Source organism: Diplotaxodon limnothrissa, linkage group LG17, assembly GCF_057381915.1.
Source record: "Diplotaxodon limnothrissa isolate DT_005_m linkage group LG17, D_limnothrissa_male_GT1.1, whole genome shotgun sequence".
In the NCBI taxonomy this organism is placed as follows: Eukaryota; Metazoa; Chordata; class Actinopteri; order Cichliformes; family Cichlidae; genus Diplotaxodon; species Diplotaxodon limnothrissa.
Window position 1 is genome coordinate 13,583,739 of NC_140612.1, and position 12,262 is coordinate 13,596,000.

General features: G+C 44.6%; 2 protein-coding genes across 2 annotated transcripts; both read right to left on the reverse strand.

The window, feature by feature from the left end:
- Nucleotides 1-694: 694 nt before the first annotated feature.
- Nucleotides 695-3,775, reverse strand: foxf2b (forkhead box F2b). The gene is made up of 2 exons (XM_085376101.1): nucleotides 2,800-3,775; nucleotides 695-867 (listed from the first exon to the last, which is right to left on the reverse strand). The coding sequence occupies exons 1-2, from the start codon at nucleotides 3,773-3,775 to the stop codon at nucleotides 695-697; spliced, it is 1,149 nt and encodes a 382-aa protein (XP_085232227.1).
- A 5,555-nt stretch (nucleotides 3,776-9,330) lies between these two features.
- foxq1b (forkhead box Q1b) lies at nucleotides 9,331-10,215 on the reverse strand. Its single transcript, XM_085376345.1, has one exon. It carries the CDS (start codon nucleotides 10,213-10,215, stop codon nucleotides 9,331-9,333), a length of 885 nt encoding a protein of 294 aa, XP_085232471.1.
- Nucleotides 10,216-12,262: the final 2,047 nt, after the last annotated feature.

Below are 12,262 nucleotides of genomic sequence, written 5' to 3' on the forward strand. Positions count from 1 at the left end.
GCCAAGCACATGTCAGGCTGACCAAATAATCCAAGAACTTTCTAAAAGGGCCTAAAATACAGCTCTGTTTAATTAGACTATGTGTCTTTGCTCCATGCAAGCTCAAGATCAGCTCGTTTGAACTCAAGTGAATCGAAAATGTGATGGATACACGCGCAGGGAAAGACTGACGGAATTTAGCCTAAAATATATATCAGCTTTATTGAAACATTTTACAGGACAAAACAAAAAGAAAAAATGGTAAAAGGATTATACAATAAGTGCAAGATTCGTTGCAGTTCATGAAAGCCTAAAGCGTTGTGTGTGTAATAAGATACAGTTACATGGAGTATAATTGGTTTGCACGTGTTACAAGAGCAAACGCATCGAAAGTCGTGTTTCTGAAACTTCTCTTGAAGAAGAAAGCTTGTCAGGGTTCATATAGGCGAAGTGGTACTTCTAAAGGCCTCTGGAGTTTCTTCATTCATGTTTTCTTCAATGCATAGTTCAAGTCCAGCAGAATTAACAATAATAAAGATATTTGGCTGCATAGGAGGCAAACATGTGAGTGCGGACTCCACCATCCATGCTAGCACGAATCCTTCAAAAATTACAAAAAAGACAAATAGACCAAAAAAAAAAAAAAGATCTGCGTGTTTGTTCAGATGTGGCTGTGATGCCTCTCTTGTTTTGAAGTCCGCAGTGACAGGAGAGCTCACATCACGCAGGGTTTGATGTCCTGACAGACGCTCTGGGGGTGGTGGTGGTGGTGGTGGTGATAGTAGGATCCGCCGGCCGAGGGGTGGAAGGAGGAGATGCCGTTAAAGTTCAACACAAAATCTTTCCTGTCGCAGACCGAGGAATGGCTCTGATAGCGCGGAATCCCCACTGTGGAGAGGCAGAGAGGAAAGGTTTTGAAATAAAGGAACACATTTCTGATCACTGTCAGGAAATTAACGGTGGCATTAAAATATTCTAAAAGAAAGAAAAAACACACAACAGCTGAACTTGCTGTCTTATTTAATCTCATCGAAATAAAACATACGCTCTTGTCATATATCTAAAATCAGTATTTACTTTGATTCTACATTTTTAAATTAGAACTTTTGAATGCAGAACATGAGCTATTCCTCTTTTAAACAGTGCTGTTGATACTTTTGTGTGGCTTTAAAATCAGCACAATTGTTGATGGCGTAAACGGTCCTTCTATTGTATTTATAAAAATAAAGTGTTTACGCTTAAATTTTCAGTTGCCATAAAAATCTAATATTTCTTAACACAAGTAAAAAAAAAAACCGAATTCTTTAATCATAATATTTTTCTTTTTGCAAGCCTCCCTGTTGGCTCACAGCGCAGCCACACATCCGTTCTTTTCAGTTTCTTTGGCTTCTTTAGCTTTCTTATATGGATGCTTTCAGTTTTCTACCCAGTTACATTTTATCATTATTTTTTGAAAATGCTGCGTTATTTCAGGCAGATTCAGTGGCCATCGTCTGTGTCTGTGAGCGAGGCTCTGTTTCCAGAAACAGAAAACTAAAAGTGGAGACTGCGGCTCCGTCAAGGTCATAAGGACTCCAGATGTGATCGTGTTTTTCAGGGGGGAAGACAGCAGGCTTTATCCTCCGGGCCACAGCTCGCTGCCCTGCGCCCGTTTTCATAGACAGCACACACACACACACACACACACACACACACACACACACACACACACACACACACACACACACACACACACACACACACACACACACACACACACACGCCTCTTTGACTGACAGTACTGTTAGCGAGTCTGCTGTGTACAGTCCAGCACGTCTATCCTCCGAGCAGGCTCAATTAGAACGCTGCGTAAAGTTTAACAAGGCCTTCCGTCTCTTGTGGATACGCCGTGGTTGAAATCCACCGCCAGTGTGGTCCGACCTGCACAGTCTTTGTTTGGTTAACCTCTGGGACCCCTTTCGGGCTCCAGCATGGGTTTTACTCGCCTCGGTTAGATCCCCAGATTTTCGTAAAGCCTGGCTGTGTTCTGCTAAAGTAAATGAGGTTGAACTGGGAGGTGACTTGAGAGCGCAAAATAGTTGTTTTTCTTAATCTAATAATTCGCCGAAATATCCCGTGACATGTTATAAACATGTGACTTTATGGAAATTATACAAACTGTGGATGAAATGACGCATTTTCTGATTGTTAATGAAGTTACATACACAGCAAGAAATGTCACTATATTTACTAAAATACCACAAAGCGCTGTCTGGCTTTGTGATTCAGCCAATAATCGATGCATCTTTGCTGTTTAACAAAATTAATGAAAACATTTGTTCTTATTTTGCAACTAGTGTGTTCGGGTTACATTTTGAGGCAAATGATGCGGGAAAAAAAAGTCTGCAAACAGATTAAAAAGAATAATGGTAAATTCTCTCTGCGTGTGTTTTTAATCGCTTTGCACAGATATGAATTTCCCTCTAAGAATCTTTTTCATCTTTAAATACAGGACAATCATCTTTATATATATATATATATATATATATATATATATATATATATATATATATATATATATATATATATATATATATAATTTCTGTGTAGTCTACAATTTCATAATTACACGTTACAGTTATCAACACGGGCCTCTGCAGAAGAAAGACCCACTCATTTAGAGTGTTGCGTTTTAAATGTGCTTATATCATGCAGATAAAACTTAGATGCAGTGAAAATTGTTATTATTATTATTGTTTTTTGGGGGGAGGGGGGGGGATCCCAGAGATTTTAATCCGGATTCATCTACCCCTCTGTAAGCCTCGAGTTATTCTGTGGTACCTGAAATATCAGTGGAGTGGCTGTCCCTGCCATTCTGGTGAAGATAACTCTGCTCCAGGGAGTAAGGCGACATGCCGGAGTGTAAACCAGAGGATGCTGGGCTGCTGGAGGCTAGAGGCTGTTGTTTGATGTAGGGGGAGCCGCCGGAGGACGCCCAGTGTGCGGATGTACTGGCGTACGGGGAATGGCCGTCCAGCGCGCTGGCCATGGCTGGAGAGGACGGTACAGGACTGCTGCTGCTATCCTGCCCATATTCCCCGTTAGGAGGAACAGGACAACTCGCCATGTATGTGGAGCCGGGACTCGGGGACATGTGAGGTACGTGGTGCCCGCCGCTCAGCCCGTCGTACCCCCCGGCCATTGAATTGCTCATCATGTCCAAGTTGTAGCTGTTACTGTGACAAGCGAGGGTGGCCGATGGACCCTGGAAATCAAAACTCTGTGGAAGAATTGAGGTGCCGAAGCCTATGCCATTCATCATCCGATACATGGGCTTCAGAGCTTGACATTTTCTTCTGAAGCCTCTGGGTCTGCGCCGAAATGAGCCTTCCTCGAACATGAACTCACTGCCTGGATCGATCGTCCAGTAGTGGCCTTTCCCCGGCCTGCCCAGCCCTTTTGGCAGCTTGATGAAGCACTCGTTAAGCGATAGATTATGCCGGACAGAGTTCTTCCAGCCCTGGTACGAACCCCTGAAGAATGGGAAGCGAGCCTGGAGAAACTGATAGATTTCACTGAGTGTCAGCCGCTTGGTGGGCGAGCTCTGTATTGCCATAACGATGAGAGCGATGTAGGAGTACGGCGGCTTTTCCGGTCGCCTTAAACCGGAGCTCGTCTTCTTTCCCTTGACGCCATTAGAAGAACTTTCTGTGGCGGCTTGTGGGCTCAGCATAGCGGGATGCAGGACGCCGGACGCCGGGCTGGATCTCAGAGGAGGCGGAGGTTCCAGCTGCTGCTGAGGGGTCTCGGTCGTCATGTCAGCTCTGACGTACAACTGGCGTAGAGAGAAGAGAGGGGAGGGAGAAAAGACGACCTGGAGGTGTTTCGGGGGAGAAATGTGCTGGCTCCCAGCGGTCAGTGTCCTTGCAAGTGAGCGTTACACCGCCAGTGGTCCTCAGAATCCCAGCGCAAAATGGAGTGAAATCTGTCTCCAGTTACGCACGACTCTCCTGTTACGCACGGTGCTCCTTTGACGCATGCAGAACGCACGGCTGGTACGCACTGACAGAGAGGAAGAGGAAGAGAGAGTGGGGGGAGGCGGTTATCCACTGGAGACTAAGTGTCCAGAGTTGTAGCTAGACATAAGGACTCCACGGGGTGTCACAGCAGCGCTAAGTGGCGCTGTGTGACGCGCCGGGTGGCCATCGACCGCCTATAATAATCCCTCAAGTGCAGGAAACACGAAAACCCTTGGACTTATTGCGCGCAACAGTCCAGCCAAACAAAGTCCGACCACCTATCATTGCATAAATCTTTCTTCCCTCTGCTCGAGCCCCCCGCCTCTTCCCCCGACCCTTTCTCCTCATCCGCACTCTGCCCCTGCAATTCTCCCTGAAATCAGTGTCGAATAGTCCCCCCCCCCCCCACACACACACACACCACCCCCCTCACCCGCCCCCATGCCAAGTCCATTTACCGTGCAGCAGCCTTAAAGCCTCTCATTCTCTCCTCTCCTTCGTCTTGTTTCTTCCCCTCCCACCACCTCTCTCCAAGTTCGGACTACACGCAATTAAGCCATCTATCAAACCTCCCCCAGACACTCCAATCAACAACGCCACACGCCAGCCGCACAAGTTTAAAAACGAGCTATCCCCCCGCCTCTGCTCCTCCATATATGAAGCAGTGATTTCGTCCCAATGTGCCACAGAGCATAAATTTCCTCTGACAAGAATAAACCACCGCAATATGTGCAAAATGTCCAGCTTGCATCTGAAACCGCGATGCCCAAAACATTCACACGGGCCCTTACATGATGTCCCCCGGCAGATAATACCCAAGCACATCAGTGTGAAACACCGACAGAAAAAAAGGCCACATTGCGTTATTTGTATTATTTCGCTCATAATTTCCTCCCAAACTGGTCCAGAGGATAACAAAAACAAACTGTCGCGGTGCCGGGCTGGGGAGAGGAGTGTGAGAGATGGAGAGGTGGTGGTCTTTACCGTGCGTGTGTGTAAGCGGGGGGTTGCTCTGAGTAAATGACTTTGACATGAGTGGAAGCAGGCTTTTTCCATCAAGCCCGGCCCTGGATACCACACACAGCGCGCCAGTGTCAGCTTACCGCCCCGGGCCAGAGTCGGTCCCATGGGCCCCACGTTCATTAGACAGAGAAAAGCGAAATTAGGCGAGCGGGCGTCGACAGTTTCCTCCCCTATGGAGACATCACACACAGATTTGTCCAACATGATGGAGTTATATATCCCATAAAGGTAATATCAACATCCGTGCTGCGACAGAGCGGAGAATATTGGGCTTTGAAGAACAAAAAAAAAAAGAAAAAGGTTTTACTTCTGGAGCTTTTAGGTTGAATTGTATGATTGTAAATCTCCCCCCTTTCTAATTTTTTTCAGTCACGTATTTGTAATATTTCAGTGTAAATTTCAGCCGACTTCAACTACTCCCCTCATTTCCACAGAACCTCGCACAAAGGGAGAAAAATAAAGCCCCACGCAATCAAACTTATAAATATCCATGTTTTCGCCTCTTTTTAATTTCCCGCTCAAGTGTGTCTGTGCACGTGTGTGCCTAAGGGCCCTTTAAAGTTTAGATATAGCCTGGAGGATATAAGCAAACAATAACCAGACACACTAACCTTTGCACTTTGCAGAACAAAGGATGTGCGGATAAAATCGTTTTCCACTGCAGTTTCGAGGACCTAAACGGCCCCAGAAATTTCCTGCGACATCAAAACTTATGACCCCTGCCGAGATCAGGATGCTTTTGCTTGGAGAGGGAATCTTTGTTCTGGGAGCGCTTTGAAGACAGCGATCCGGTTGCTTTTTTACGCGTTGATCTTATAGAGCTTCTAATTTGGTCTTCTGGAATATAAAGCTATCAGCTGCCAGCGCACAAACGAGATGTGTTTCTGTTTTTGTAGCACGGCCACGACTGGAGGCTGATATGAAGTCACTGCGGACATAATAAGGCCGTGTGTTTGTTTGCATGTTTGGACGAAGATATATGATTATCCCACAGAAAATATCAGACAGGGTTAAGAAACGGGCCTGCTCTGACCTCAGGTAACTTACAGGCCTCCTTTTTTCTTTTTGTTTTCTTTCTTTCTTTATTAAAGGATAAAATCAATTATCCTGCTTCTCAACACAATTTAGAAAAATTTATTATTTTGGACGAACATTTTGTACTTTCATTACTGATTTTATTTGTTAACTAATTTAACCGAACAACTTTAAAAAGAAAGCTTATTTCCGAATGTCACGCAAAGGCAGTGTTCACGTGTGTAACAGTTAGCTCTGTCTTGGTTGTTTTGTATGCTCCTTGTTTGTGCAACAGGCCTGAAGTAAACAATATTCATCAAGTGAAACAATAACAAATACAGATTTCAGGTCTCTCTCTCTCTCTTTTAAAGGTAATCTAATATTCTTTTGGCTGCTCGGCTTTTCTCCTGCCTCTCCGCCTGCGTTTCCTGTGGCGGTGCCGGGAGCTTTGGAGCTGGCTCTCCGGGACTCTAGGAGGTCAGGCGCGGTTCAGTTTGCCCGAGTGACAGACTGTTTGGACTTCCTAACATTGTGCCTGCCTTATAGTTTTGTTTCATAACACCGCGGCACCCCCCCCCCCCCCCCTTCCCCCCACTCCCACAGTTCTCCCTACAGAATGCGTGATGGGTGCAGAGAAGAGACGAAGGCTGAAGTGAAAAAGCAGAGAGCGTTTTCAGCCTAAGGTATGCGCCTTGGTGTCGAAGTTATTAAAAATGTAAGGGTGCTGAGATGACTGGGGCCACGTGACAGGCTCTGAGAGCGACAGGTGTGCTGTTCCGGTGTTTCACCTGCAGGTTGCAGCATTGTCCATAGAAATAGGAACGAATCTCACCTGTCACCTGTCTCAGCTGCTGAGTGAGCCCTGTAAACACACACCTGCCCCCGTACTGCCAGCTCAGTACAGGGGCCACGAGCATATGAGCTACTGCACGGCTAACTTAGACTATACACTTAACTATATAAAATATTTTATTTTATTTATGTTGTATTTATTTGTTTGTTAGTTCGTTTATTCCTCAAGATGCACGTAACAAAAATAGCTACGTGAGATATTCAGGTTTTTTTCTTGAGTACAGTCAAAGTAACTTACATTTAAGAAATTCCAAAACTCTTATCACTTTATAATTTGGTTGCCCTGAACATCTCTAAAATAGAATTGATCCACTATGTTGTTTTTTCTACCCCACAATGAAATGTTGCAGTTTTGCTATCTAAAGAAAGTTTAGTGCACTACAGTCTTCAATAAATCACTGACACTAGGAACTCTTATATTGTGAAATGTGTCACCAGGCTTTGTGTCAGAACTGTGTATCTTTACTTACAGCTACAGTTAAACACAGCAGAGTGTGTAAACCGAAACTTTCTGTTTTGTATTTGATGGTACAACAAACAGATAAACCCAGAATGACAGAGTGAGAGAAAAAAATAAATCAGTTGGATTTTTATTTCTGAACAACTAGTGCTAATCAAGAAAACAAAAATTATTATTACAGCTTAATTTGAGACACTTTTACTGAGTTTGGGCTAAAAGCGTCGACGGACTGATCAATTATTTTGTCTGAGCTCACGCGTGATTTTTTTTTTTTTTTGTGATCAACACCTCGTTAGGAAACCCGCGGCCCCGAGTCTCTGGGTCCGTTTCAGGACCGAGGAGAGCAAGTATAGGCTCCTGCATGGGGACACGGACAATAAACAGCCCGCGTGTTTTTAAAGATCCTGATATGCGTGTAAATCTCAATGTGGTCACAGAACATAAATCATAAATGGCCTTTTGTAGATGGAACAAAACAATTAATTGAAGAAAAATAAATAAATAAATAAATAAAAAGCATAATTCTCCTTCTGTTGTTCGGTTTAGTTATTTATGGATTTGTTTGTTTGCTGAACTTTTATGCAGTGTAAATAATACCAGTAGATTATTTTAAACGTTGTTTCATTGAGCCGTGTTGCTCGTTTATGGGAAACTTAAGATGGCTATTACAAATAAAATAAGTACAGAAAAGTAGGCTTTTTAAAAAGGTCTTTTATTTTGATACTTTCTTGTGGGTGGAAAATAAAACCCTTCTTGATTAGGGTTGAAGTCTGTCTGTGAGGCAGATCTGGCACATTTGTTTGCAATGTAATGTGAGACGTTATGTTGTTACATGACAAACTCCTCACCGCTGCGGAGGTATTTTCTTCCATTTGGACTGAGTACAATAAATAAAGTAAATGGAAAATAATACGAATAAGCACCATCATCACAAAAGCATTTCATATGTAACATTTATTAACGATGGCTGACTTCTATTTTGCCATTTTACTAAGTAAATACTCGCTAATATTTACAAGTTTGGATAAACGTGTCGCACTAAACGCGACATCGTCCAAAGAGCCTGAAGGCACCAGACTCAACATAACCTTTGATTGTAAATATTTTATATAATTATATATCTTTTGACTTTGGTAATTTTTGTAATTATGGTTTCATTTTCAAACGAAAATAAGACCAACTTATTTTCCTTTTTGGCTCTAACAAGAGAAACCACAACAAATACCTACAGCAGGTGTGAGGCCCTCCCTCTCCCTATTCATGCACCTGCTTCTGATCTAACAGCTGCCTTCCCCCCTTTCATGTCAGCAGTGAATAACTCAGTGAACACCAGGGTCCCATTGTTTCACGTGTTTTGTTTATTCATAAAAAATAACAGGCATGCACCAATCAATCAATCAATCAAACAATCAATCTCAGGAAAACGGCACATTTTTCCATGCGTTTCTTAGTGCAGCCACGTGATTCCTAACGCAGCCCAGTCAATAATATTATACAATATTTATACAGCAGGTCATACAAAACATGAAAATATAAATAAAGTGATACTTTTAACAGTTTTGACGTGGCACTTTGCTGCCGTCCTACAGTAGAAATGACCAATGAACCATAGATACGAATATGAATACTCTCTCTCTCTCTCTCTCTCTCTCTCTCTCTCTCTCTCTCTCTCACACACACACACACACACACACACGCACACACACACGCACACACACACACACACACACACGCACACACACACACACACACACGCACACACACACACACACAGTGGAATGTCCTACAATGACTCTAATGATTTGCTTAGTCAGCACACAGTTATATCTAGATTAACAACTCGGCATGTTTGTTTTATTTTTCTTTGACTGAAGCTACAGTAGTCATGATGAGACACACCGACTCTCACACAGTAAAACAGTTGAAGCACTGAAAGCTGAGAGTGCCCACCAAAGTGCACACTGTGGATGAGGACACACAAGTCCTGACAGCTCTCTGGATGTCTCACGACAGCAAGGATTCTATATGAAAGCCTCGCGCTTTGCTGGGCATCTTGAATGTGGCCTCAGGTGCAGCGGTGCCCGATGCTGTGTGCTGGAGGTATGTGGGTGCATCTCTGCCGGGCTCTGTGCCGCTGTACGCCGCCTCTGACATGTAAGTGTGCTGTGCCGGATAGTTCAGATTATAGGGCAGTACGTGGGCCACTGGGGACCAGTACAGCCGGGGGCCGGGCTGCTCCACGCACGACCTCTCCTCCCTTCTTTTGAAAGGTGTGCCGAGGATGCTGTCGATGGCGAACGGGCTGGAGAACTTGGCCCCCACTCTCTCTTCCGGGGCCGGGAGGCGGGTGTCCTCGCTGAGGATGTCCGGGCTTTCCTGCTCCTTGAGGGGCCTTTTGGAGATGCGCTTCCTCCTGCGGCGGAACACCCCGTCAGCGAAGGTGTACTCGCTGTGTGGGTTGAGCATCCAGTAGTTGTCCTTGCCCCAGGGCCTGGACGGGTCCCGCAGGACTTTGAGGAAGCAGTCGTTGAGCGACAGGTTATGGCGCACGGAGTTCCTCCAGCCGGTATAGCTGCCACGGAAAAACGGGAACTTCTTCATCAGGTAGTCATTGATCTCTGCCAGAGTGAGGCGGCCGCTGCTGGACTCTCGGATGGCCATGGCGATCAGGGCGATGTAGGAGTAAGGGGGCTTAGGTCTGCGGGTGTAGGGCTTCCCTTTGCCGCCATCGCTGCTCTGTGTGACAGGTGCCGGGCTGTTGGCTACGCAGTCTCCGTCCGAACCCAGCTCGTCTCCGGACAGGGGAGAAGGGACTCCCGCCTCTGCGTCAATGCACAACTCCAGCGGCTTCTGCGCGTAGTGATGCGCGGAGAAAACTTCAAGTTTCATTTCCCCAAAAAAGGATAACCGTCTCCTCTCGGTAACCTTGCCGTGTGAATGGTCTCCTAGGTTGGACTCTTGTCTCAGCTCAGAAGCGCAGCAGGTGTACGAGTCCTGACAGCAAAAATGTGCCTGAGTGTTTGTTGTGTGTTGTAAAGGCTCGTGTGGAGCGCTGGAGGCACCCTGAGCCTCAGTCTGGGGCAGCAGAACACAGATCTGTCTCCGGAGACACGCTTGTCTTGTTATAATATAACGCCTGGGAAAGGGACGGCCCACAGGCGGGGTTTCCAACTCGAATCCATTGAAGCGACTGAAGTAATATAGTATATGTATGTTTACAATTGGACGTTACCATGCCACACCAGGGAAGAAGAAGAAAAAAAAACAAAACAGGGAGGATAAGTGAGGCGAGGCAGGGCAGGTATGACAAATATAATTAGCTTCAAACGCAACTATCTGTGAATAGCTCGTTATTTCTAGTTACGAGTTGCTTTTTATGGATTCAGTCAAAGTGCAATCAAATAAAGGCGAATAATACAATAATTCCTTCCTCTTACTTCTTTTAAAAATAACTTCAGCCCATTAAGGTTATGAAATTAAACACGTTTTTGAAATCAATAAAAAAACTTTGACAATTTTACGCACAACAGCAAATCCTTCTTGAAGTGTTGAATGCCTTGGCTTTTACACAGAAAAAAAGAAGACAGCGCAGAAAAACACTAGACAGATTAAAAAAGGCGACACGAGAGTTGATAGAGAAAAATGCTGTTGGCTGCTTTTCACTTGAACCTCTCATACCCATCCGCCGGCGCTCCGGCGGAACGAGGAAGTAACGCGAAGGCTAAACTGAAATAAAAGCGATAGATTTTGGAGGAGTTCCAATTAACGCACGCTGGGTGACGTGTAAGTCGCCACACGCGAGAAGACAGAAAGAATTCATAGAAAATTCGCAAAGATTGCCCGCGAGTTCACGGGGAGTTCAGAGTAGAGAACCATTGCACCTGCATGCATGGAAACACCTGAGCGAAGAGCAGAAAAAAATACACTTACTTCTGTGTCTGAACATGTGATGTAAATGAGCGAGAGCGAGGTATCCACTGTCTCCGAAACTCCAGAACCCTAATTTACTGGAAATACATCACGTTCTTGGATAATTATATTACACGCAGCATTTCCTTTAGTATAAGGAGTATAAGGAGACCGCGGCACTGACTGCATATCTGTACAAATAGATGTGCACTTCCATTAGAGCACTCAGACACCTGGGCCTTGCTGCTTTAACTTGCTGTGCGGCAAGCTAAAGCAAACAGTTGAAATAAATTTTATTCTATTTCAACAACATAAAACAATTGCATAAAACAAAGCGTTTAAGTTTGTAAGGTAGATAAATTATTATGCAAAGATGGATTTGAAGAGAATTTAAGAACATCAGGCTTTTTTGTACTTTGTCAGTGTTGCAGTACAGGTTTGGTGACAGAATATAATAACTAGTTAATATCTGAGCTATAAATCACAGCTCCAGTCGAGAGCTTGTCAATCAGTTACAGAATGGAGCTTACTTAAAACCTACTGGAGCAGGTTTTAAGTAAACTGACGCCCCTGACACCTGTAAACCGAATATGTTAGTGGCACTAACTCTTTTCCTGCCAGCGCCTCCGCCATGTGACGATGCAGAGAGCAGCTGGAGTTAACATGAGTTATGAGCCTTGCCTCAGGCCAGTTAAACTGTCTACTCTGGCACTCCTGTTCCTTTGTGCCTGCTCAGACTTTCCGGGGCCCCCAACAACACAGAGCAGGTTCAGCTTCATTTACCCTAATGCATGTGTGCGTGTTTACATAGTTCTGTTGAAAATGTTTCTATTGGTAGTTCCTAGTGAAACATATAAGATAGGGTCACTATAAACTACCTACTGCCTTCCAGACAGCAGAGAGCACTGAGATACCAATCTGTGTTTGACACCTTGAACAGTTTGTGAGTCTACAGTACATGTTTTTATGTTATCACATAATTATCACGTTGGGTATACATGACAGGCATGATTAACGATATGACCCT